General features: G+C 46.7%; 1 protein-coding gene across 8 annotated transcripts in view; it reads right to left on the bottom strand.

The window, feature by feature from the left end:
* The window catches only part of myo9aa (myosin IXAa), a 101,546-nt gene that overhangs the window by 45,217 nt on the left and 30,816 nt on the right, over window positions 1–25,513 (bottom strand). For 6 of the 8 annotated variants that reach the window (XM_062550070.1, XM_062550066.1, XM_062550069.1 and 3 more), the window contains exons 3-7: window positions 7,924–8,018; window positions 7,626–7,688; window positions 5,943–6,042; window positions 3,714–3,767; window positions 283–383 (exon numbers count right to left, since the gene is read on the bottom strand). In XM_062550070.1, the coding sequence (XP_062406054.1) occupies window positions 283–383; window positions 3,714–3,767; window positions 5,943–6,042; window positions 7,626–7,688; window positions 7,924–8,018 (413 nt within the window). The remainder of the gene's footprint in view (window positions 1–282; window positions 384–3,713; window positions 3,768–5,942; window positions 6,043–7,625; window positions 7,689–7,923; window positions 8,019–25,513) is intronic. The other 2 variants (XM_062550067.1, XM_062550073.1) reach the window with 1 other exon arrangement.

The following is a 25,513-nucleotide window of genomic DNA, read 5'->3' as shown; positions in this document are numbered from 1 at the left end:
CACTTATACTGTAATAGCACAGGTCACTGGGGAATGGGTAACTCTAGGTGTGTCTATGTGTGGTGTGTGTGTGTGTGTGTGTGTGTGTGTGTGTTCCACTTTATGCTCACATGCATGAGTGCAGCATCGGAAGGGATGGGAGGATGGCACATTTGGAAATGCATAAGGGTGTGTGTGTACTTTCTGTGCATGTGCGTGCGCGTGCGAGTGTGTGTGTGTGTGGTAGGATGGGCCCGGTTGGGGGGCCGCGGCCCCTGCTGATGTGGGTGTGGTGGGACTCACTGCTTGCGCGTGGCGGGCAGGAAGCCCACCATTTCCATCGCCAGCTGCAGGCGCTCAAAGTCGTGCTTCAGATCCTCCCCCTCCACTGTGAAGCAGTCCTGCTAGGTTTCAACAACAACAACAACAACAAAAACAACAGCACAGAGATGCCATTACCAACAATGCACACCATTCAGATTCATCACTACAAGTCTCTCACACTTCTCAATTGTAGACTAGAAACACTTACACATCTTCAATTACGGTCATTTACACCCAACCACAAAACTGCATGGGCACAGCTTCCTGCTGTGTCGGCTAATATGCACTGTAAACTTTCCCTCCATTTGACAGTTTTTGTTTTCATTATTGTTTTATATCCTTTTTTTTTCCTGTGAGCTTCTTTGGAGTGACAAGCTGGCTCTCATACAAAAAAAAGAGCGAACAGTAGCCTCCCGGCCCTGGGCTGGATGACTCATGCAAGCATGTCATTATGGTTTAGTCATTAAGTTTGGTCAAATGTGGCTACGGACGCAAACATAAACCATATTTCGGGGAGAAAATGAGGGGCCTGGTGAATGTTAGCATATGCATGTTCTGCCCGAGCAGTGGAAAATTCAGAGAGAGAGTGCACACTACATGGAAATCTGGTGCAGGCAATAACGCAGAGGAACCAGTTATGAGCTAATTCACTAGCCTCGCGTGGCGGGCAGAGTTGGGCAGAGAAGGGCACGATGAATGTTGACTAATTGGATTGAGGGACATTAAGTAAGAGAAACAAAGGCAGATTTTTTTACTACCCCTTTTACTGAAGCCATAGCAAAATTATGCCTCTGCAAAACAAAATAACCTCATCCGAGATGAAATTTAGCTTCTTGGCCCAGGTGTTCGGTCTAAAAACTTGAATAGTGGCATGACTCATCAGGCTCCGAGATTATATTACTATACTAAGGAGAGGATTGAGTTAAGACCTTCATTAACTGACGAGAGAGCATCATGCTTTAAGATAGGTAAGCTATCAAGAGTTCCTAATATACTGTACAGTAAGCGCTGTTGTTGTAGGGACAATGTGATGCTTCAGCTAAGTTCATGGCTGCATGTAAGGGCCTGGCACTGCTGCTGCTCACTGAGGTTAAGAGCAGTGTTGTTCTTGTAGCACATTACATCTAGAAACACAGTGGCGCTGAAAAGGCCTGGGCATGCCAGAAACACACACACACACACACACACACACACACACACACACACGCACACACACAAGCACGCACACACACAAACACACAAACACACACACATAAACCCATACACACACACACGTGCGCAAACACGCGCACACACACACACACTCACACACACACACACACACACACACACACACAAACACACACACACACACACATAAACCCATACACACACACACGTGCGCAAACACGCGCACACACACACACACACACACACACACACACACACACAGAAACTGCAGCCCAACTGTTTCCTGCTCTTCAAAACATGGGGCAAATTTACACATACATCCTTCTCTTTAATGAGAGTGTGTGTGTATGTGTGAGAGTGTATGTGTGCGTGCGTGTGTGAGTGTGTGTGTGTGTGTGTGTGTGTGTGTGTCGGCTTCATTCCTTCATTGCCTTCCTTCCACTATTGATGCTATAATTACCACATACCAGTGGCCGTGGTGAAGCAGAAAGCCTTGAACAGGAATCAGCTCTTGAAACCGGGTTCCCCCGATTTTTCGGCAAAATTCTGCAGAGCTTGTGTTTTCCCATCCCTTCACATTTTCCGTTGTCGGAAATGTAAAAGGGGTCATTTCGGACATCAAATATCTCGGCTCTTCCCAAGTCTTCCCAAGTCAAACAATATACAGGGCAATTTCAGAGGCACTTGGGAAGTCTGGGCCATTGAAATGACAGAGCTATTTTTGAAATTGGTTTCTGCGTTTTGGATACGTTAATATATCGTGTGTGTGCAATTCAGATGATGTTCCACTGTAAACTCAGACTATTGCACACTGTAATTATGCAACAGACAGAATAAAACCCATGAAATGGAGAACAAACCAGAACAGAGAGAGTTACCATAGTCATGTTCAAGGACTTACCTTCACATTTCTACACAGACATTAGCATCAAGCACCACTACAATTTTTGCAGGATTGCAAAAACAAAACTAAACAAAAAACACCATTCTAAAAGGCAGCAAATGACAGAACACAAATTGCATGCTGCAGAAACAAGCCTTCACACCACCAGAAAACCCAGAGCAAAAAATGAAAAAGAATAAAGAAAACCCAACACACATCAAGCATGCAGTTTTGGTTGTCACCTAAGTTACGCTGACATTACTGCGTCCAGTTTGGAGTGAGTTAGTTCAATCACTTTTTAGGTCACGGTCAATCAAGAGCACAGAGAGTCACAGGTGACCTCAGACGTAACGTTTTTGTTTTCTTTTGTTTTGTTTTGTCTTTGTGTTCAAAAAAAGCCTGATTGAAGAGGCTGACTGCTAGACTGCGCCCGAGTCAAGTGGTGAGGGTTCAAAATGAGGTTTCATGTTTTAAGGCTTGTTTAAGAGGGCAGCAGCAGCAGCAGTGCAGTAGTGCTGAAGTGGAGCCTGTGGAAGAACCGGGTCCCGTGCTCTCCTCCGCGTCTGACTGCCTCAGAGGTCAAGAGGTCACAGGGGAGAGGGGGGCCAGTTCCACATGGGTGGGCAGGCAAACAGCAGCAGTAGCCAGCAGCAGCACTGGTGGTAAACAAACTAGAAAAAAAACTGAGCGCTACATTCTGAAGCACTGCTATCGGGCTACTAGCTTCACCAGGGTAAGGAGCTAAGTGGGAGTGGAGGTGAGGGTGCAGGTGGAAGGTGGGGGGTGTGGGGAGGGGGGATTGGTTCACCTATGTGTCCACTGCAAGGGGCCGTGTGGAGTGTTGACTGCCAAAGAAACCCTCCCAAAACAAATACTAGCTGTGTTTGTGCTGCCTCTTATCGCCACTCTTATTCAAACCTCCCGCGGTGTTTGCTTGAGCGAGATAGGCGTCTGCGGGAGATAGCCAGCAGCTGCGCTGGAATGGCTCAAGTCCTGGTGTGCCTTCCCTTTTAGGGACACAGAGGCAAACGTTTCGCTCCGAAAGACCGAGAGAGGGAAAAGCCATCACGACAGGAGGAGGACTGAGCCGCTAAGAATCCATAAACAAAGTGGCTAGCCAATGACAAAGCCAGGCAGCACAAACATCTTGATACCAGAGAGGGGGGAGACGAAACACACCACACAAAAACAAAAGCTGAGAGTGGAATGGGAGCAGTTTCTTTCGCAGGGCAGGAAAGTGTGACTGGCAAAACAACTAGGCAAGATGTGACCGTGTGAGAAGTCAGTGAACGGACGGACGGACGGACTGGAAAAGAACCACCACCATCACCACACACACCGAAGTCTGTATACTGACCGCTTCACTCTCATAGTAATTATCCCAGTGCAGTCGGTGAGGTTTCTTTGTCATCTGGAAGCAAGGTAGATGGGAGGTTAAGTGACAAATTGAACATGCAACTACAGACACACTCACAAAAATCTAACACACACACACACACACACACACTTAATCTCTCTAACACAGACACACACACACAGGCACTCGCATAGATTTGACACAATTCACATGACATATATTGGTTGGATAAAGCATGCTGTTAATTGGGGTAATTAAAAGGGACAGGGCATACAATTTATGGGGGCATGCACATTTTACTCCGTAAATCATTTTACACATCATACATACAAGCGAACACACACGCACACACACACACACACACACACACACAAAGACAGACAGATGGGTCTTTTAAACAAGGTGGTAGATGGACCATGCTGCTTCTAGAAGTCAATCCAACAAAACCATCTATTCATACAAGTAGGACTGGGACAGGTTTTCGCTAAACTATGGTATGGACAGAGGCAATAGTTTACACAGGGCGGGAGGAAACACAAGATAACCGCTCGCTTCGCATGGTACAGAGTGCCGCCTGTGAAATTCTGAACATACAGTAACTTGTGAAATTCTCCAGATTCTCGGCCGATTCTGAGGCTCTTATTCAGTATCGAAGTTGGGAAAGAGTGCAAGGATGAGGGCAACAGGAAAAAATGACAAGAATTCACACTCTCCCCAAAACGTGGCCTTCATGGGAACTTTTAACATTATTTGACTGGCGAACTCCGGACCCCCGATACGACACGGAACTGGACAAGAGGCAAAACTTCCAGATATTTTTGCACTTGCTCATAAAAATTCCATATTTCCCCACTGCTAAAAAGGAAAAACACACACACACGCACATGCACACACACACACACACACACACACACGCGCACATATTCGTGCAGTGGAGGGGCAGGGTCTGGGTCTGGATGGGTTGCATCTGGATACTGGCTGAGGGGACACAGATCTGAACAAAGTGTCCTGGGCAGTTCCAGCAATGCTGACATTTAACAGATACTTGAGATGTAGAAAGAAAGAAAACATGTAAAACCAATGGACAAACGCTGATTTCTTTTCAGGAACCTCTTGGTCTTTTTTTTAAGCGGTGTGTGTGTATGTGTGTGTGTGTGTGTGTGTGTGCTTTGGTACAGGATGTCACTGCCTGCCAAACAGGTAAAACAGAATCATAATACTGCTGCATACTTTGGACACCGACCCATCCAAGACCTTTCCAAAACCCAACACATCAAATCCATACGTATGGACACACAAACCCACCCACCCACACACACACACACACACACACACACACACATACACTCCCCTTAAATTCAGATATATTGGTGGGACAGACATACATTAGGGGAACTGCAGTTATTAACTGTGCATTTGGGGAGAGGGCAGTATTTTACATGTGTCTCACATGGGAAGACTGAAAAGAGAGGCAGATCTACACAGAAACAGAAAGGGGGAAAGAAAGAAAGAGTCAGAGAAACAGAAAGACAGGAGAGAGAGACAGAGAGATGGAAAGAGAGAAAGAGGAACAGAAAGACAGAAGAGATAGACAGACAGAGAAATAAATAAGAGAGAAAAAGGAGAAAGTGATAAAGAGAAGGAAAAAAACAAGAAAGAGGGGGAAGCAGAGACACAGAAACAAAGAGCAAGAGGGAGAGAGTTACAGAGAGAAAGAGTGAGAGAGAAAGAGAGAGAGAGGAGACACAGAGAGAGACTAACTGTTGGTCCCAGTGAAAGAGAGAAAAAAAAGAAACAATGGAATCTCTTTCCTCTGCGCCACGTTTCCCCCCGCTTTCCTGTTTGTGGTGCGGCAGTGAGTGAGTCTGTCTATGGGCAGCCAGAGCCTCTGGGAGCGTGGCAGCTGCATCATGCGTGTGTGTAGGATAAAGTACACACACACAGACAGACAGACAGATATACACACACATACGGGGATTCCTGACACACATACAGACACACAACCCCCGTGATTAAGGAGGACTTGTGACAGACAAACACACACACATATACACAAATAAATAAAACTGGGAGAGAACACAAGCTACAAAGGATAAATGAATTGCCTTGATTGCATTTCAAAACGCCTTTCATCTAACCCTCTGAAGCTTTTGAGCCCTAGCCATTGGAGAGCAGAGCAGATCAGAGCCCTGTTAGAAGGACGGGCAGTGAACGGAGTGGAAGTCCCACCTGGTTGAGGTAATGGTACTCTTCAGGCTTCTTGAGATGGAACTCTTTCTTCTCCTCGTCAGTCGTTCCGGCCAGCAGATAGTAAAACACATGGTAGTTCCTACAGAGGCCAGAAAAACAAATCAACAATCACTAATGATCCTAAAGACTAAAGAGTGTCTGTTGCAATATGCAGTGTGCTTGTTGCAACGTGATATTCTACATTTTTACCAAACCCCGTGTGTGTGTGTGTGTGTGTGTGTGTGTGTGTGTGTGTGTGTGTGTGTGTGTGTAGCCCTGAAGTCAGCAATCCATCTCCGTGTGGTGCTGTAGTATGGGGCCTCTCGGGGCCCCCAGTGTGGGGAGGTTTAACCCCCCACCTCCTCCCTCCACTGTTAGATAGACACACTCACGCCAGCACAACTGCCGAATGCTAACACGCCTCTGGACAGAGCAACAAAGCCACTGTCATGTTCACAGTGATGAGAATACTCAATAGCACCAGGAGATGAAAACAGGATTGAGATAGATGTGAAGAACTGAACCAAACAAAGAAATAGTTGCAGATAAGAACTATTTTTGATAATCAGTATTTCTAAATATTTATCTCCGAGCATCCTTTTAAATGCACAATTGTATGTAAAAGGAATTAGCGGTGCTAGATGCCCCAGAGTGGTCAATAATCAATAAATCATAATCATCTGTCCTGTGATAAAAAAAAAAAACGACTATCTTTTTTATGTGCTATTATTGCTGTGGCTCCCTGTGTCATTGGGTTGTATAAACATCCTTTACTGCACAATGTGTCAAAACAATTCATTTCCAGACAAAAGCGGAACAGGACCCACTAAACTCCGGAAGTCTTATCTGGTCATGACTGGACCTCACGGTCAACCCCGACAGACTGCGCACAGATACGAGGCAGGAGTTTATACAAGGTCTCCAGCCGCGCGAGAGCACCATCCAGGAGAGGCCTGGAGAGCCGAGGTGTCATGTTCGCCAACACTGCCCCTTGTTGTCACTTCGGTCCGAGTGAAACGCACACCGGCAGGAAATTATGGTCTGGCCTGTCCCATAAAAACAGTCTCTATAAGCACATGGCATGGCAGTCCTTCTTTTCAGAGCTGGTGCCATTGAGCTTTGTCACTGCAACGATGGCTACCTCTAATGTCTGCTTAGGGCTGTGTGTGATGTGTTGAGTAGCTGTATGTCTCTTTGTGTTAGGCTACGTGTGGTGTGGAAGCGGGGGTAGGGAGGTGTCTCTGTGTGTGTCTGCGTGTGTGTGTATGCATATATGTGTATGACTGACTTGACTGGGAGTACTGTTAACAACTCTGGAGCCTAACGTCTACCTTGAAAACACACTGACTGCGGTGTAGTGTGATAACTCCAACATGTTCTCACTCACACACACACACACACAGAGGTGGGCTTATCCACCCACTACTAGCCCTAAACCACAGCTTCCCTATGCAGACAGACTAGGAAACATGTTGTGTCTAGTTTTGTCTATGAGGCATGCAAATTTGACATCCTGGCCTTTGGACCCGACGGAAAATATGCTTTTAAATGGATATGTTTTCCACGAGATTGATACGCATTCTCACTAGAGCGTACGTACGGCATCTGAAAACAGCCACTAGGCCATAACATGCCACAACTGTAAAACAACTAGAGCGGCGAGAATAACACTTAATACATTACCTCTCGTTATGCTCCTGGTACACCAGCCTTGATTTCTCCAGCAGATATTTCTCTACGTAAGCCCTGTAACAAACAAAGGGTTCAGCGCTCACAATTTGTGTCTCTTCCACAAAGATAAAACTTTTATTCATGATAAACACCAGCCAAATAAAAGTCAGGCAAACCAAAAACATATTGATATGATCAATAAGTATGGGTAGTAAAGTGTGAAAGTGAGAGCCTCAAAACATAACATTGATAAGAAACAGGTGTAGTTCAGATAAAATGTGCAAGAGGGTGCTGCCAAGAATCCACTTACCCTCGAACAGTGCCGCTCTCTTGGTAGTTCACCTGGATGAATTTGCCAAAGCGGCTGGAGTTGTTGTTGTGAGCGGTCTTGGCATTTCCAAACGCCTGCACAAGACAAAGAAAGACAGAAAGAGAGAGAAAATATTAGCAAAATAATGCACAGAAGCTCTCAAGTCAATTAGAAATATCTGGACCACACACAGGAAGTGTTCTATTGGGTTATAAATAATTCATACCTTATGTGTGTGTGTGTGTGTGTGTGTGTGTGTGTGTGTGTGTGTGTGTGTGTGTGTGTGCGCATGTGTGTGTGTGTGTGTGTGTGTGTGTGTGTGGACGATCAGTACAAGAACAGAGGATGTACATCCTGCAAACATGCAAGAAATTGAACAAGACAAATAAATTCTCTCAGTGGATAGAGCCAACAGTGGATACAGCCCGTCTGCCTACTGTACCAATCTGTTTCATTTAGTCAAGCATTCTCACAAAGTACTGACCATTACTTAAGGAGATCATTTGATAACCATCAATTGCTAAACATAAAAACACGGGGCTCTCGGTATTCCCCCTGTGATTTGTTATCTGAGAGATACCCAGAGGGAGGAGGACATGCGCTTGATAAAAGAGGACGAGGGGAGTCACAACACCTCCAGCCTCACGGAGGATTCTGACTGATTGTGTTTTCCTGAGTGATACCGAAAGGGCCGGTGAGTTACCGCCGAACTGATAAATGTGACAGTAAAAGAGGGAGGCCACAGATCTCCATCTGGAGTTCAGAGGGGAAAAGGAAGGAGCAGCGCTGGGTGAACGCTGGGTGTAACGTGAGCCGAGTGAGCCGCTGGAACGTGTGTGTGTGTGTGTGTGTGTGTGTGTGTGTGTGTGTGTGTGTGTGTGTGTGTGTGTGTGTGTGTGTGTGGCAGGGGGAACTTTAATAAGACGTCCAGTAGTTTCCCCCTCAGGCCTGTGTTGTACGCCTGCCTGCAGGGGAAGTAGTTCTTCAGCGTATATAAACCCACACGCTTATTTGTAGCTCCGCCACAAGTAAACAAATTCCTTTCGCAAAAGAAATCACTTTGAGCTGCCCCTGCCCTTCTGGACGAAAGGGGTGAAGAAGGGAAAGAGAAAGAGAAAAGAGAGAGAAAAGAGAGAGAGAGACATAGGAGAGAGATAGGGGGGAGAAGAGAGAGAGAAAGAGAAACAGATAGGAAAAACAAGCTGGTCGGTCACCCTCTTTTCTTTCTCTGACCTCAGAAGCACAGATCCCTGACCAGATCACCGGAGTGAGTGTGAGTGTGTGTGAGTGTGTGTGAGTGTGAGTGTGAGTGTGAGTGTGAGTGTGAGTGTGAGTGTGCACACAGAGTGTGCCCTGCAGAGCTGCCGCGCGCATGTTTTCAGGAATAAGCCGCGGCCACACACACACCACACCCAGCTCTGACTCAACGCTTCCAGAAGCTGGTGGAAGATCGTGTGGGAACCCGAGGCGCTGGCTATGACCGCATCGACAGCGGTACAAGCCAGCAGACATCAGCCGACCAGCAGACATCAGATTTCCACTGCGAAAAACGGCACAGCCGGACCAGACGGGCCAACAGAGCGGCCGTCCAGCACAAACAGTCCACCACCACAAGGCCATTCCAACAATCTGCAGACGGCTAGCGCGGTGAAGTCCCGGAACTGGACTCAAAGCATCCCCCCCACCTCTCCTAGTTGCAATGTCTAAATGAAACAGACTGTGAGGTGTTGATGAATTCACATGAGACAACAGATGAAACAGATGAGCCCATATGGCCAACTCTGGCTCTTGTGCAGCGTTCCTGTCTGTTGATCAATGAGTACTACGGTCCCCATCATAAATAAATAAATACCTCAGAACACAGTCATAGAAAGGCAACACTCACGTTGAAGACAACACTCCCGTTGGCAAATGAAAGGCAGGTCAGTCAAGGTAGCGGGAAGGCTCTGCACCTGAACCGGCAGGGTGCCTACTCTAAAGCCTTCTCTGAAGCGTGAGCTCATATCTCCTCTCTAATATTGAGGTTTTCAATGGAGCGGCGGAAGGCAAAGTAAGGACATGCATGTCTTGCCAAATGGCAGACGGACGAACATTCCTGGAGCTTGCTAATTTGCTCGACACTCGACATTCCTGGTTGGTGCCGAATGAAATCCGAACTGAGAACTGTTAAAGGGGGGAGAAAAAAAAAACACGGGCTGTGATTTATGTGTTGCTAACGTGCAGACATCCACCTGGAATTTGTAAAATCATCTGTGGCTAAAAAGGGGTTGTTTTAAGACTGGTATGTTCACGGTACGTGTAAGGAACCCTCCCAATGTTGGCGAGCGGAGCGGCTGTGACGATGGTCCATTTCAGTCTTTACACGAGTGTGACGCTCAGTCCTGGCCACTGCGTCTGGGCCCACAGGGGCAGGCGGGTGACAGGGTCCAACACACTCAGACAAGAGGGGGGGTTGGGGGGGGGGGTGAAGATCCCACACAAGTGTGTAGCAGATGAACTGAGTGACATAAAAAAAAGGCAGAAATACAACGCTCATAACTCTCTCTAGCCAAACTAATACATCAGGGAGTGTTTAGCAAACATATTTTGGGGGAACTCCAAGGAGGTCATTGAGGAGATGGAGAGCGAAACGGAGACACACAGACAAGACAGACGGACTGACTGTCTTTCAGAAGCAAGGCAGTGTCATGCGCGTAGTCTAGCGAGAGACAAACAAATAATCTCTCTCTCTCTGACGACTCCCAAGCATCGCAGAGCAGCAGTTCTTTCACAGGGTTACTGACACGTGGCCTATCTAGAGTATCAGCCCTTAGCCATAGACCACAGGAGCAGAAGGGGACAGATAGTGTCAAAAACAGTCTGGAAACCGTCTAAGCCTGAGAAATAGGCTAGCAATGTGCATGGTGCACCTCTAATAAAAACTGCTGACAGCATTGAGGAGATCAACCAGCTTTCTAGGTCAGATGCTGCACCTGAATTTGGAGTAGCAGTGATCCTGATCTGGGACAGATGACAAGGAAAATAACGCCCCCACGTAGCCTATTACAATCTGGACTGAACTAGGACGACTGCATAGATCATTTGCATGACACACTGTGTTGATTTTGTTTTTTATTAAAAATCTGGACAAAAGACAGGAGATTCTGTATGTGATTGTGGTTACCATGGATCAGTGTCTCCTCGTGTCTAGTACAGCTGTTTGAAAGTTGAAGTAAACAACGTAACAAGCAACAGGCCTAAAAGACGCTAATTGACCATCATACCTAATCATATTCCACTTCAACCAATCTTTTCATGCTCAGTGCACACACACATGTCATTGGCACTCATACAAAAGAAAAACACCCCCTCAGCCACACCCTTGAGGCTTTTCTTTACGATAGCCTTCCAAGAAGCATGAAGACAAGAAGCATCAAAAACAGTTACTCATGTAAGCCCGAGAAACAGTTACTCATAAGCCCCAGGCGTTCAGGCTTCACGGAAATGTCTGCTACATGGGGACACCCACTGTCCCGTCAGGACAAAGGACAAAAGCGAGCTTGCTACCCCTGTCCCCATCTAATGACTTCATGGGACAAAATTAGTCCAAGAATGTCACTGTGGCCTGGCTCTGTCCATATGACCTCTCCCCCCCCCCCCCCACTTAAACTGTAAGCCTTTTTTTGAGCACAACAATGCTATTAGAGCCATTAGCTGCGGACAGGATGACGCACTGTCATGTGGAGTCACCCCTGTGGCATCTTGTCCCCATTCGGATCAAAAATGAAAGCCTCCCTCGAAGACAGACAGAAATGATATCACTCCATTCTGGCAAAGCAACGAGAGAGGCGTTTTGGCAGTGCGTTTCCGTATGGCTGAGTATCGCTGTGTGTACGACACACACACACACACACACACGCAGTCGGTGAGTGTTCTGAGGATGATGGGAGCACTGGCGGTGTCACCCCGCATGACTCTCAGCCCCAGCCTCCCATCGAGTCAATACGGTCGCGCTCGCGCTCGGTCGAGCAACCAGGCCAGCGCAAGGTCACCTAGATTCGCACTGCACCTCGTACACAATCGCTCACCTAAGTACAACTCATCCAGCATGCAGGCCACAAACATGCATAAACATACATACACACATCCACACACACACACACACACACACACACACACACACACACACCTCACAACCACTCATCACACAACACACGACAGAAAACATACAGAAACGCATTACAATTTGATGAGGAACAAAGGGGCCGGCTGCTTTCACAAGCCACAATGTGGCAAAATCAATTAAGGCGGAGAGAGCTGAATGTGATCCAATGAGGCTTTTAGTATGTGACCTCACCGCGTGGCTCTTTTGCGATCCGATGTCTGGGCTTGGCTGAGCTGCCACACTTGCTGTCAGTAGATTATACAGTGCATAACTGGAGTAAATGGCTTGGCTTCATAACATGAGATAAGCCCATATCCAGTGGCATCATTAGAATATCATTTCCATAGCAAATTGCACTTGCTGTGCAGCTTGTACCAGAGGGTATACAGTAACTAGGGAAAAACAAGGCAAGAAAAATGATACCCGAAGCAATGCCTGTCACAGCTGGGTATCATAACTTTATATAGATTTTATCCCCACAGGATATTGACTTGTTATTGACTATATACAGTATACTTAAAAAAAACATACAAGCCAATTAATTATAAACAAAACAGACTGGTGCATACATATTATAAGCAAAACTGGGAAGCAAATTATTGCATCACTCGATAAGTAATCTTATCCAGGAAATACGCACAGGAATACACTTTATTACGTCTTTGCGGTAGAAACTCCAATATTTTGGAAATTGAGTAAGCTTATGTTGAAACACCAAAACGTCAAAATAGAAACTTGCTGCTCGTGATATCTGACTCCTCTTCAGCAACTTGGGACAGTCAGCACTCAATCAGTTTCAGTATCACTGGGATTTGACATGAGAGTTTCGCAGGCTGTAGCCAAGGTATGGAGGTGCCTTAAGGCACGTCAACACGGTTGACCCTTTCTTTCCATTTGGAAAAACTGAGGCAGGATCTCATGATGAACGTTCATGTCGAAAGTCTCATAACCAACTTCCTCCTCTTCACATGTAGCCACTATGTTCCCACTAGGACAGAGGCTCCCGAAGTCCCCCAGTATAACAAACCACTTCCCCAGTTCTTGGGGCTCATTGCCTTTTGGGTAAAGGTAAGAAAAGGTCTCAAACGGAAAGCACGACAGGAACAGTCATTGGTGACCACCGTGTAATTAAGCAAATAAAGCTACAGACTCTGGAGGCAATTAAAGCCTCCGCCCAGGCTGAAAAGCTACGCATCAGATGCTGGCCAGACCCAAAGCCTTGCATGCAGGTCTTTGCACGCGAGTGCGACTGTGTGACCGTGAATGAGTCAGTTCCTTCGCACCCACAGCGCTGTCAGACCCAACAGCTTGTTCGAGTCCCAGGAGCAGATGCAGGTGTCTTGTATTCCCTTTCCATGGCACGAGAGAGCGTCCTCCAATTACAACAGAGAGCCAAGGCATAACTCACAAGTTTTTGCACTCAACATCCGAGACAACAAATCTTTTTTTTTTCTGAGAAACAGACGATTTATTTGTAACTGCGGTCGGACGGTCAGGCAGCTTGGACGGCGTTGTCTACAAGGTCTGCATGTGGGCCCCATCTAGTCCCATGACAAGCACTGCAGGCCAAATATGAATTCAATTAGAAGATTTCAAAGTAAACAAAACAGGAAACACTTCCAAATCCTGAAACCAGTCTTCAAAATGCTAATTAATGTCTTATTGAATGTCAAAATAGGCTACAATCCAAATGTAGTCCATTGAATAAGGCCTAGTGGAGCCATGCACAACATCACAGGAAAAGATACAAATAAGCATGAAAATAAACAAATAGAATAAAATAAAAGTGCAAACATCATATGGTGGCTGATTTGCCAACGGACGCTTCGAGGGAAAAGCAGCTGTGACCTTCGAAACATCGTGGAGAACATTCTCCCAAAACTACACCTCGGACACAACTGCAGCTGATTCCTCTGTGGATCTGTCCGTTAACCGGAGCCAGCCTCAATCTGCTCGAGGAATTCTCAGTCTGGATGCATCGTCCCACAGCTGGACACTAAACAGCAAGCATATGCATAACTGCGAGCATCCCAAGATGAAGAAAAGGGGGGGCTGTGGGGTTAAGGCAGACACAGACAGAGTGCGACAGAGAGGAAAAGAAGAAAAGAAAGAAGAGAAGAAAAAGAAGGGCGCTTAGATAGATCAAGAGACACCAGACCACAGCCTCGGAGAGCGCCGTGGATACAGTGACAGTGCCGATGAAAGAGAGAAACAGATACAGCTCTCTAACGACAGAACTGCGGGGCACTAAAAGCAGCCATCAGTCTTGTGGTCAGGCATGCGCTACCAGTGGTGCCTTAGAGCAATTAGTCATGGATTGTAAAATGAGAGTCTATCTTCATGTCCATGGCATGAAATGACCAGCCTCTTTTTCTTTACCCATCAAATATCTCCTTCATTTGACCAGAACATTTTTGGGAAGAGCCACCAAGAAGCCTAAATAATGAACCGAATAAAAGAAAAGAATGGCTATGGTGAAGGCTTGAGCCATGAGGAGGAGTGTTTCTGGTCTCTCTGACCATTCAGGAGTTCTTTTAAATCTGATTTGCAGTCATTTGTACATTCTGCTGAGGGTCTTAAAATCAGGGTATTCACTGACCCTTGAGAGTGGTTACAGGGTTGATTGAGCAAAGCCACCAGCAATGGAGAGCTCTGCGATTGGTTTATATATATACACTGTACACTGGCCATCAGGAAGAGACGTGCACAACTGCACACACCAAGCCCTTAGTAAAAATGTAACCTCCTCTACTCCAAAAAAAAATGTCTCTTTGTAAAAATGTACTTTCAGCATTCATGTCCTTTAAAAACAATAATCTACTCAGTATTCCACCCCACTAATCAGTCTGCTTGCAATTCTAATTTTTTGGGATTCCTAAACGACCACTCACGCACACACTCCTTAAGCTGTGTCCACTCACTGACGCACGAGTACGAGCACGAGACAAAGCATTTCCTGCCAATGTCACTCACTGTTGGTGAGCAATGAGGCACTGACCACTGGAGTTAAAGAGAGTCGCCCTTCCTGCTGGAGCCTCAGATGAAAAGGCCTGTGTATCACTTCCTGCCACACCCCCCAGCGCCCCAAAACACTGACGATGTCATGTTCTAAAAGGGTAAGAGCGCATCAGCCCCAAGGAATAACACAGGCAGAGATGCGAGGAGTGATTGAGTTACAGTACGCGGCTAAAAGGCCCAGAGTAGGATTGTGTGCGTGAGCTATCTCTATTCCTGTGTGACACATCTCTTACCTCTCAGCACTGCATTACATTCCAATATCAAATTAGTGCTCTTAGTGCGAATTAGGGCGCTTTCCACGGTTTGTTAAAAATCAGGACGAGTGATTTATGTGGTGTTTAGAGGCCCCACGGCGTGAGGAGAAGCCTCTCGAAGCGCGATTACAGCCGTGCTCGTTCGCCGCGTCGACTCCGTGGTGATCACCCTGGAGGCGAGGGCAAATATCAGTCGGACGCTCGCTGCTAGAGAGGCACACGCTGAGTGCCTCATCAGGAAGTGCTGCCAAAATCTGATTTATTCCAAAAAGAAGCGACTGAGCGAGCAGACTATGTTTGAAGGGGAATACAGAGGAGAATATCGACTCAGACTCCGGGTGACTGAACTGCGCACTGTAATCCGTTTGGGAGCCTACGCGGCCCCTTTTGAGGCGTTATGTTTCAGCCACGAGTGAGACATAAATGTTTCATACCTATGTGTGTGTGTGTGTGTGTGTGTGTGTGTGCGCGCGCGCGCGCGCGCGTGTGTGTGCGTGTGTGTGTGTGTGTGTGCATGTGTCTATCTGTGTGTGTGTGTGTGTGTGTGTGTGTGTGTGTGTGTGAGAGAGAGCATGTGTGACAGGAGGGAACAAATGTGAACCCCACATGAAATCAATAACTCTCCAGCGCTTGCTCGCCAGCCCATTCCATTAAATATGAAACAGACTGCTGTTACTGATGGTCTCGCCAGTGCATCCTTAAGCAAGCCTCTAATAGTCCTGACTGGTTAAGGGCCAGAATAAACAACAAAAAAGTGCCACGTGTGTGTGTGTGTCTGAGTGTCTATGTGTGTCTCTGTATGTGTGTTTTTATATTTCTGTGTGTTTGTATGTGAGTGTGTCTGCCTGGATGCGTGTCTGTGTATTTTAGAGCAGGTGCATGGAGGTTGCCATGGATCCCTAAATTGTAGGTGGTCGTCTCGTCTCGTTTGAAGTCTCCCGCCTGACATGTTGGATGAGTGAAGAATTCCCCTGCCAGGGGTTGCCGTTGAAAGGAGAGGATGTTTACCGGTCGCCTCTACGCTCCCCCAAAAGCAGATGCTGACAGAGGGAACAGGGTGCGTAAAGACTTCTAAAACTGGAATAAACTGAAGCCGGAGTTTTGGCTGTTGACCATGTGCTTATAACTATGTAACTCTTTATAACTGTGCGTGTGTGTGTATGTATGTATGTATGCATGTATGCATGGATGTGTGTGTGTGTGTGTGTGTGTGTATACTGTATATGTGTGTGTGTGTGTATGTGTGTATGGCAAAAGAACACTAGGCACCTTGTCACTGACACTAGTTGAGCAAGAAGCCTCAGTTTTTAGCACCAAGACAGAAATCCTCCATCATACGATGCACACGATGCCTCCCCCCTCGTCCGCCCCTCCTCCCCTCCTCCCCTCCTCCCCTCCTCCCCTCCCCAGCCAGACAAAGCTCTGCCTTGTTAACTCTTCGCAGCACTCTGTGACGGGAGCTGCCGGACTGGCTGGGCTGCGTACAGTAAGTACCAAATGACCCACGCGGTCACAGTTCAGTCAGTCACCATGACTTCATGGCGGCTTTTTCCAAGCAGCACTAATGCAAGGTCATTTTCTCACCACGCCGGGACCCACACATCCTGGATTATCCACTTCACTAACAGAAACAAGTCCCCACCCTCTTCCGCCCTCACTTCACTGTTGAAATTATATTATAAATAAATACTCTCCCTCTCTTTCTGTCTCTCTCTCTTTCTTTCTTTCTTTCTTTCTTTCTTTCGTTCGTTCGTTCATTCTCCCCCTCTCTCTCCGTTTCTCACCCCTTCTCCCTCTCACACAGGACTGAGTCCAATAACATTTGATTTGGTTTGAACTTTTGACCACTGTTATGTAAGAGTATTTAGTTTCTTAAGTGAGAGCGAGGTTGGGTTTCACTAGTACTGTCCAGCTCATTCAACAGGCCAACACTCAATAAAAAAAAAAGAAAAAGAAAAACCCCTTCCAGACCCCGTCCACTTGTGAGGAGAGCGAGCCTAAGCCTCCCCCCGTCCCTTGATCCAGACTAGCGGTTGTGCCGGCACACGAAAGGGAGGGGAGGGAGAACCTGGCCGGAACATGAATGGCGCAACAATGACGAGGGTCAGGTTTGAAGCGAGAGGATCCTTTTTTTGGCCACAAAGTTCCCAGCGCATTCCGCAGCAAACAATGGCGTAGTGTTTCTGTACGGCAGTGTAACCAGAGCAAGGCTAGCTTGTGTGCTTCTGTGGCAGAAAAGAGTCGGAGAGGGCCAGAAGAAAACCTGTTTTGTGAAAAACCCCAAGCAAAAATACTGCTCTTCTCTGCGGTCGCCCCCTGCCCCAGCTGAGGCATTTGAAAGACACACAGGATAGCGAAATGCTACCTTTATTTCAGGGGTTTCATTTCCAATGAACAAGCCTTTCACACAGCAGGAAACAGACCACCATGACAGTGAATGGAAATGTAGCACACTTGACGGCGAAAGACACACGTGGCAACACCTTTCGGCCTCTTTAACACTCAAAACATGCTGTGACACTGGTTTAGGTGACAACTGTGGTATCTAAATCTGTCATCAAATCAGTGAACGGCTGAGATGATCTCACAAAGCTGTCATAAAAAGGGGCTGTGCCAGCAGTCAAAATGGAGGGAGCGAAAGAAGCTTCATAGATTAAAGACACTGTCTGATGCCGCATAGTTTATTTGAGCAGACGAGCACTAACAGCACTTGTAGAGAGCAGCCCAGTCAGATGCAGGTGAGTAGAGATGCTGTACAGTAGCTTCCCATACAAGACCAGCCTTAAAGGGAGCAGCGGAGGAAGAAAGAGGGCCTTTCAGGCAAGTCATCGATCCGACACCAGAGCCACAACCCCACACACACACACACACACACCCACACAAACACACCTCCAGTAGCCAGTCAAGTCAAACAGCATTCGCCACCAAGCTTAGCTAGTCCCCTCCGGTCACCCGCCGACTTTACCAGACCCACGTAGGGAAACACACTGGCCTATTGTGTGCGGTCGTGACCCCACCTAACTGACAGTATTCTTCTCCCAACCCCGCGCCTGATCTGATAACCGCCGCGCAGGAACTTGAAAAACTATGCTGCCCGGGATAGCAACGCAGGCAATGTATAAAAGATTTGCATGTCAAGCAACGGCGGTGGGGGCGACTGTTTGCCTTCTTTCCAGGTGACGGCTTCACTTCAAACTGACGGCTCAGCTGACTGCCTGACCTTTTTGACTAATGCCATAATTACGGAGCCTTGCAGAAAGCTAAAGCTTGAGCTCGCACTGAGAAAAATGCAGGAAGGGACTTTTAACGACTAAACTTTAAACCCCTCTCCTGACTTACATTTACAGTACGCAAACAGCCTTAGCAGGGTCATAATATACATGGCAAAGCATTTAGGTCGCATTTTCAGGTGCAGCACTTTTGCAAAGTCACATTCTGAAAGTGTGCAGAGAATATAGGACAAGGAAGGCAGAAGAAAAAAAAAGTCTTGCTACCATTCTAAGAATAGAGAGGCAAAATGTAGTTCATGTTGCTATTGGACATGATGAAGGAGCTTGTAAGAGCACCTTCCTGAAAGTCAAACTTTGTGCCAGAAACTATGCCATAAGCTTAAAGGTATTTTCCTTCCTACTTTCCTTTCTTGATTGGAACTATACTGTAAATTGTTGCTTTTTCAAACGAGCCAATACAGAACCACTGATGCACCAGCAGAACTACAGTACACAAGCCTTACCTTACCGAAATAACTACAATCTAAGTATTTACAAAAAACTATACTAGCCTACAGCAGTCAGTAAATGCAAAGTTTAGTAAAGTGTAGTAGTAGTGTGGTGTAGTTAGTATAGTAACACCTACTGTATGTCAACAGGAACATACATGGACAGCCTTTGATGTTATTTTCTCACAGGGTGCAACAGAAACTGAGGGGAAATAACAGACCACAACACATCCCCCTAGTGCAGCAGCTATTTGTGCATGAGGCCGAACGGCTTGTGGTTTCTAATGGTTTAAAAGGGGGAGGTTAACCTTGCCTCTGGACAGATCCGCTCTCTGGGCTGTCACATGGCACCAGCCCACAGCCATATTGATCATGAGGCTGACCATAGAGGACAGCTACAGTACCGCAATCCAGGTCAACGCGCACTCGTGCGATTCCAACACATCAATGATAATGGCTAAACCTAACGGGGCAATATTCGAGGGACTGAGTGAGTGACTGAGTGAGTGGGTGAGTGGGAGGGAGAGCTGTCTAGGCTTTGTTGTTGTGGTGATGGTTGAAGCGGATGTTGTTTAGAGGACAACTAATGTTTTTTTTTTTTGAGAGGGAAAATATTTTGAAAAAAGATACACACACACTCACACTCTTAGACTCACAGTCTCCCACACATACACACAAACACAGACAGAGAAACAGATTACCCAACACACAAACACACACACACACACACACACACACACACACATACACAACCAAGACAGTAAACTGCTATTCAGTTTTTCAGAAAGCCTGTCAAAATGGGGGAAGCATATCTTGGCAGTAAGACATCCAGAGCTCTTCCAAGCATTGAGAGAAGCCAAGCAGGTTTCTGGCTCCCGACGGCTCCAGTTGGAGGGGAGAGGAGGCGGGAGACCGAAAGAGAGACAGCAGCCTCCGTACGCCAGAGTGACCTGGAGGGATCTCCTCTCGCTCGTCTCACGCTGCCCCTGAATAGCCGTCCTCCCCGCCCGGGTGCGGTGTGCTGCGGCGTAGCGCCTCGTCTCGCCTGGTGCCGAATTACCAAAGGGGGGAGGCACCGTGCCGCTGGCATGTCATTACCGTGGCAGAGTGTTGTGCGAGGACAGGGCAGGGTGCCAAGCCTTTTGCCCAAACCTACTGACCCCCGTCTCCCTACTCTCTGTTGCAGTGGCCAGATTACAGCCCAGACAGACTGCGCCTCGCAGGCCAACCACCGCAGCTGCTGCCGCTCACTACTGGGACTTGGGCTGCTGCAACAGGCAGGGGAATAAGTGGATGGTGTGTGTGTGGGGGGGGGGGGGGGGGGGGGGGGGGGGGGGGGGGTAATAAAAAGAATATATGCGCTTGGCAGCTGACAGACACACAAATTATTTTTCAGTTTAGAGCCTGCAGATAATGGTCTGCTGCAAAAAAAAAGAAGAGGGGAAAAAAAAGAATGATGTCACTGGAGAGCTGACCGACAGCCAGTCAATGCACTCCCCCCACCACGCACTGTAAGCCTCAATTGCTATCGGCCGACGCCAAGAAGAGTAAACTGGTCATGATTCTTCAGTGGCAATCTCTCCCTGAACGCCGTCCACACAATAGCAGTGGCCAGAACACAGTGTCCTCAGAGACAACAGATGTGCATTGCTGCTCCATATGCGGGAAGCCAACAACTGCAAATGAATACACGGGTTTGAATTACACAAGGCCAATACAGTAATCTATGATGGATACAAGCAGAAATTCTTTCGTATCTGCTGGTCATATAAGCATAAGACGCAGAACATTGTATGCACACAAGATTAAGTATTCTAAAGTAGTACTTTCAGTGTTCATTTGTTATTTAGTCTTCAATAAATGAGAATACTTTAACAATAATTAATGCTTTTTAACTATTTTTTAACAACATACAATTTATTCAACTACAATAAAATATGAGTAATGATGAATCACTGGCCTTGTAAAATGAGTAACAAAACTGATCTCATGCTTCCATAACCACCATTTTCCAGTGCATTTAACCTTTGAACAAACTCAAACATTATTCACTCAAGAGGTGGGCTCCATGGTTAAGAGAAGCACTCGCATTTTTTCGCCTGTGGCCGGCAACCCATGATGAAGCCGCCGTTTTTCGCCTCCCACTTTCAGCCCTTTGGTGAACATTTTCCAGCAGGGGTTGACCTCGACCCTGCCAGTGACCAGAGTTCAGAGTCTTCAGCCGGGGTGAAAAAATGCGGTGATTAAAACGCCTCGAACCAGCACATTCTGTGGATAATTGTGGGTTTGTTATGGCACCGCCACCGAGAGAGAGAGAGAGCGAGCTTACACCAATTAATTCAAATGGCCGCATTTTTCGCATCAAAGCAGGACAATCACACAGAATAACAAAAGCTGATGGTCTCATTTACACATGGCTGTTTGGACTCGGTTGACTGTATGAATGGGTCATCGTGAGGCTGCTCTGAACATGCATGCTAGAAGACACGTTCCCCATGCCACATTCCACTCACGAGGAAGTGAAAACCCAGATGCTGGAAAGACTACTATAGTAACAATGTTCACCGCTACCGAAAGCCATCCAATTCATTTTTCCACTGTTGGCAGTGTTTATTTGCTTTGGCCTTTTTTCACGCTTTGCATTTCATGTTTATTAGGCGAGTTTTGTTTATCTAGGTATGAATTGGCAGTATGATTTCGGCTGTGGTGATATTTCTTGGGAAAGGAGCAACTGTTTTTTGAGCAAGCCAGCTGCCCATAGTCCTGTTGGTCCTCTGTAAGCTGTAGAGGAACTCTGCGAAGCTTCCGTGCAAACCTGAGCAGGCACAACACCTCCAGTTTACTTTAGCGGCTGTAGGAAGTGTTCGCAATCACTAGGCAAATTTGCCCCCCTCCTCTCCCTCTCCCTCTCCCTCTGCCTCTCTCTGCCATCACGTGAAGGCCTATCACAGGATAAACAGATAAGTGTGCTCGCTCACAAGAGCTGAGTCAACACACCGTTTTTTTCCCGCTCCACTCCGCTCTCCTCTGACATCACCTTCTCTGGCTAAAGCCAACGAGGTATTAACTGCCAATCAACAAGGCATAAGACTTAATAAAAACTGTGAATATACACACTGCTGGTGGTAGCCAAAGAGCTGTCTCGCTAACAGGGATAGGGCGAGACTATCTAAACAACATTACTCTGGTGGCTGTTGCTCAGGAAGTTAGCTCAACGCGGAGAGAGAGGCCTTTCGCCAGAGCCAAGCCTTCCTTTTCCATGTCAATAGATACAACATTGTGAGCTGGAGTTTAATTCTGGACGGACCAAAAATAAACACTTTCCATTCATGGCAGTTGTAAATACACTACACAAAAAAACAAACAAAAGCATAGGAACAATATCACTGTTTCAAAGATGTGCTGACAATCTCTTCAATGAGGCCTCCAAAAAAAATCAACATCTGTCTTTGTACGTCAGAATATATTTTGAGTATTTGAAGGAAATTACCTTCAATTTACCCAAACAGACCACAAAGTGCCAATAATAAGATTCCAAATGTGAAGTTTAACAGCCCACTTTTTTTTTTGCTTGATGGAAAGGCATGGGGATGCTACATGTAAAACACTTTACAACTTCGAACTCACTTGGCTTGCCGGGGTACTCTAAAAACCCAATTTTCCACCTGACAATCCTTACGTCTCCCACACTTGGGGTTACTAGAGGCTAACCGTGGCGCGCTCGTCTGCTTGACAGGAATCGGCGAGCTCGTAAGGACATCCGTATTAAAACAGAGAGCGAGGGACGGCCGGGAGGCTCGGGTTCCTGACAGGCAGTGAGGGGGGGGCGGGTCCTGGCCCAACGGGGACAGGAAGAGGAAGGGTGCCCAGACAGGGCTGGAAGTGGAGGATATGCGGCTGTCGCAGCCAGAGAGGAGAGGAGCTTCCCAGTCGCCTGCGAAGGAATGCGCTGCTGTGGCTACAAAGGGAGTCAGGGAAGTGTAGAGAGAGAGTGAGAGAGAGAGAGAAAGAAAGAGAGAGAGAGAGAAAGAGAGGCAGACAGAGTGGGAGAGAGAGAGAGAAGGAAAGGAGGACGAAGGGGAAAAAGAAAACATCCTGGAATTTGTGCATTTTCTCCCCCACTGACACTTAAGAGATTGGTGTGCTGCTACTCGGAATGTTACTGTGCACAGTGAAATACAAACAAACACACACACACACACACACACACACACTCTCAGTGCAGTGTAGGTGACGGGTAGAGTCAGCAGGCCCTCGTGCTTTTCCATAAAGCCCATGAAAACCACGTACGCTATGATAAAACAAGCCTCTGAAACAATAGGGTGGTAAACAAGGATTAGCGATCTATATTTACCCACAAAAGAGCTGGCTTTCACAATTTTATTGCTGGAGCTTTTCTGGCCGGCAAGCCCCCGATATAACAAAACAAGAAGCGAGATTAACTGCCCAACCTTGTTTTCCTTTCTCACACTCACACGCTAAACAGTAGTTCATGTGCCTCAGTTTTTGCTGGAGGCCACTGTGTTAAGAATGTCAGTTGGGGGGAGGGGTAGGAGGATGAGGAGGACAACAAGAAGGAGACTCTGCCATAAGTGGAAAATCATAAAAGGACTGTAGTCCGCTCTCAGATTCCACGATGACAGAGGAAACTCGACCACCAGCGGCCGAGGCTTGAGACCCATCAGGAATTCCTGACCAGCTCTAACATAAACCGCCTCTTCCCCCTGTATTTGTAAGGCCAAGAGTCAGTCTTGTGGAAACAGCACAAAGATATTGATAATTATTATTGTAGATCAGTTCATTGTTGCTTGGAGTGGTGTGGGCCTCCTCTTTCCCACCATCCACTGGGGTGGGATCCTAGCAGAGGAAACAAACGTGTCCAATAGCCACGGAGCTGATGGTGTTTTATACAATGATAAAAAACACATCCATATGAACCGTGCAAATCCTATGGATTCAATACGGATCTCAAAACAGCAGGAATGTATTTGCATTGCCAATTCCCATACGTTTGAATGAAACAGAGACTGAGGCACAAAAGGACTGTGAGAATCAATTAACATTTAAGAATGTTGAGGCAGGCATAGGTAGCGAGGGCTAATGCTGAACCTTGGGCTCACAACAGAATACTGATCGTTTTGTGTCATCATCTACAGTTTACATAGCCTAAATGTCAGTTCCTGTTCCGATTCAAAGCTTTTTTTTTTCCCCCATCCATAATGGATCACCCAACCCAGCTTCTTGAGAAGACACAGCCTTTCACCAAGGAGTCAAGTCAAGGTTTGTCAGGGAGAGGGGAGTGGTTGTGTAGTGATAAACAAACCAACCACATTCCTCTGAAGAAACACAGACCATAGAAATGTCACGCAGACTGAAACTGCCAAGGGAGTACACACAGGAGAGATTGAGGCCTTGCTCGAGATTGGGTCTTCTTGCATAGTTGGCTGCCATATTGCCGTGTGTTTGGGAGGCTGAAACCACTACCCCATACATACCTTTGAAGTTGGTCAGTTGTAAGGGGGTAACCTGACTCTACTGGGCTGAAAAGACCATTGATTGCTGTTTAACTATGAAGGACAGAAATGGCCAAGTTCAAGGGGCGCTAAACAGTAGTTTAGCGGGACACAAATACAGCAGAATGGGAGTGTGATGGTGCTCCACATAGAAATACTCCACATGCTTATTACCACACTGTAAATACAACACAAAATGGGCCAGTTTTCCTTACATGAATTAAAGCCTAGTCCTGGACTAAAAGAGAACTTCAACGGAGACTTTGAGAAATAAAAAGGCTTTTAGACTAGTCTTAAAAGGTAATCTTAAAACTTGACAATAGGTCAATTAGGACAAACAATCAACACTGGTGGTACCATATCTTTTAAAAACCTAGTTTGGTTTGTCCATACAGTATCGCCTGGACAGTTGCAGATCATGACTTAATCCAGTCAAAAACCGAACAGATGGAGTCATCTGCATCCATGCTTTAATATTGGGGAGATCCTCCCAAATGGAATCAAATGAGTTAAGCCTTGCAATTAGATTTAGCACAGAAAGCTATCTAAACATGCACTAAAAGTCTATGTGCGCTCCAGCTCAGATGTTAACATAATTTTGATATTCCACCCTTATGACCTTTTCCAGCATGCAATACTGTCGATGAACCCTGCATTAAGGAGCTCATTTATAAGGTGATGTAACAAATTCCGTTTAGATGAAATCAGCCCGTACTTGACATTTTTAAGTAAACAGACCCAAGGATGGTGTATGTTTCACACTGACAGTCTGCCCTAGCAGAGAGATCACTGCTGAGATCTGGGAGGGGCAAAGGGTCCTCTCTGTTTAACCTTCACAGAGAGAGAGAGGGGAGAGAGAGAGAGGAGAGAGAGAGAGAGAGAGAGAGAGAGAGAGAGAGGAGAGCGAGGAGAGAGAGAGAGAGAGAGAGAGAGAGAGAGAGAG

Source organism: Sardina pilchardus, chromosome 11 (assembly GCF_963854185.1).
Source record: "Sardina pilchardus chromosome 11, fSarPil1.1, whole genome shotgun sequence".
Taxonomy (NCBI): Eukaryota; Metazoa; Chordata; class Actinopteri; order Clupeiformes; family Clupeidae; genus Sardina; species Sardina pilchardus.
The sequence above is the reverse complement of the archived record's forward strand: the minus strand, read 5'-3'. Positions and strand labels throughout refer to the sequence as shown.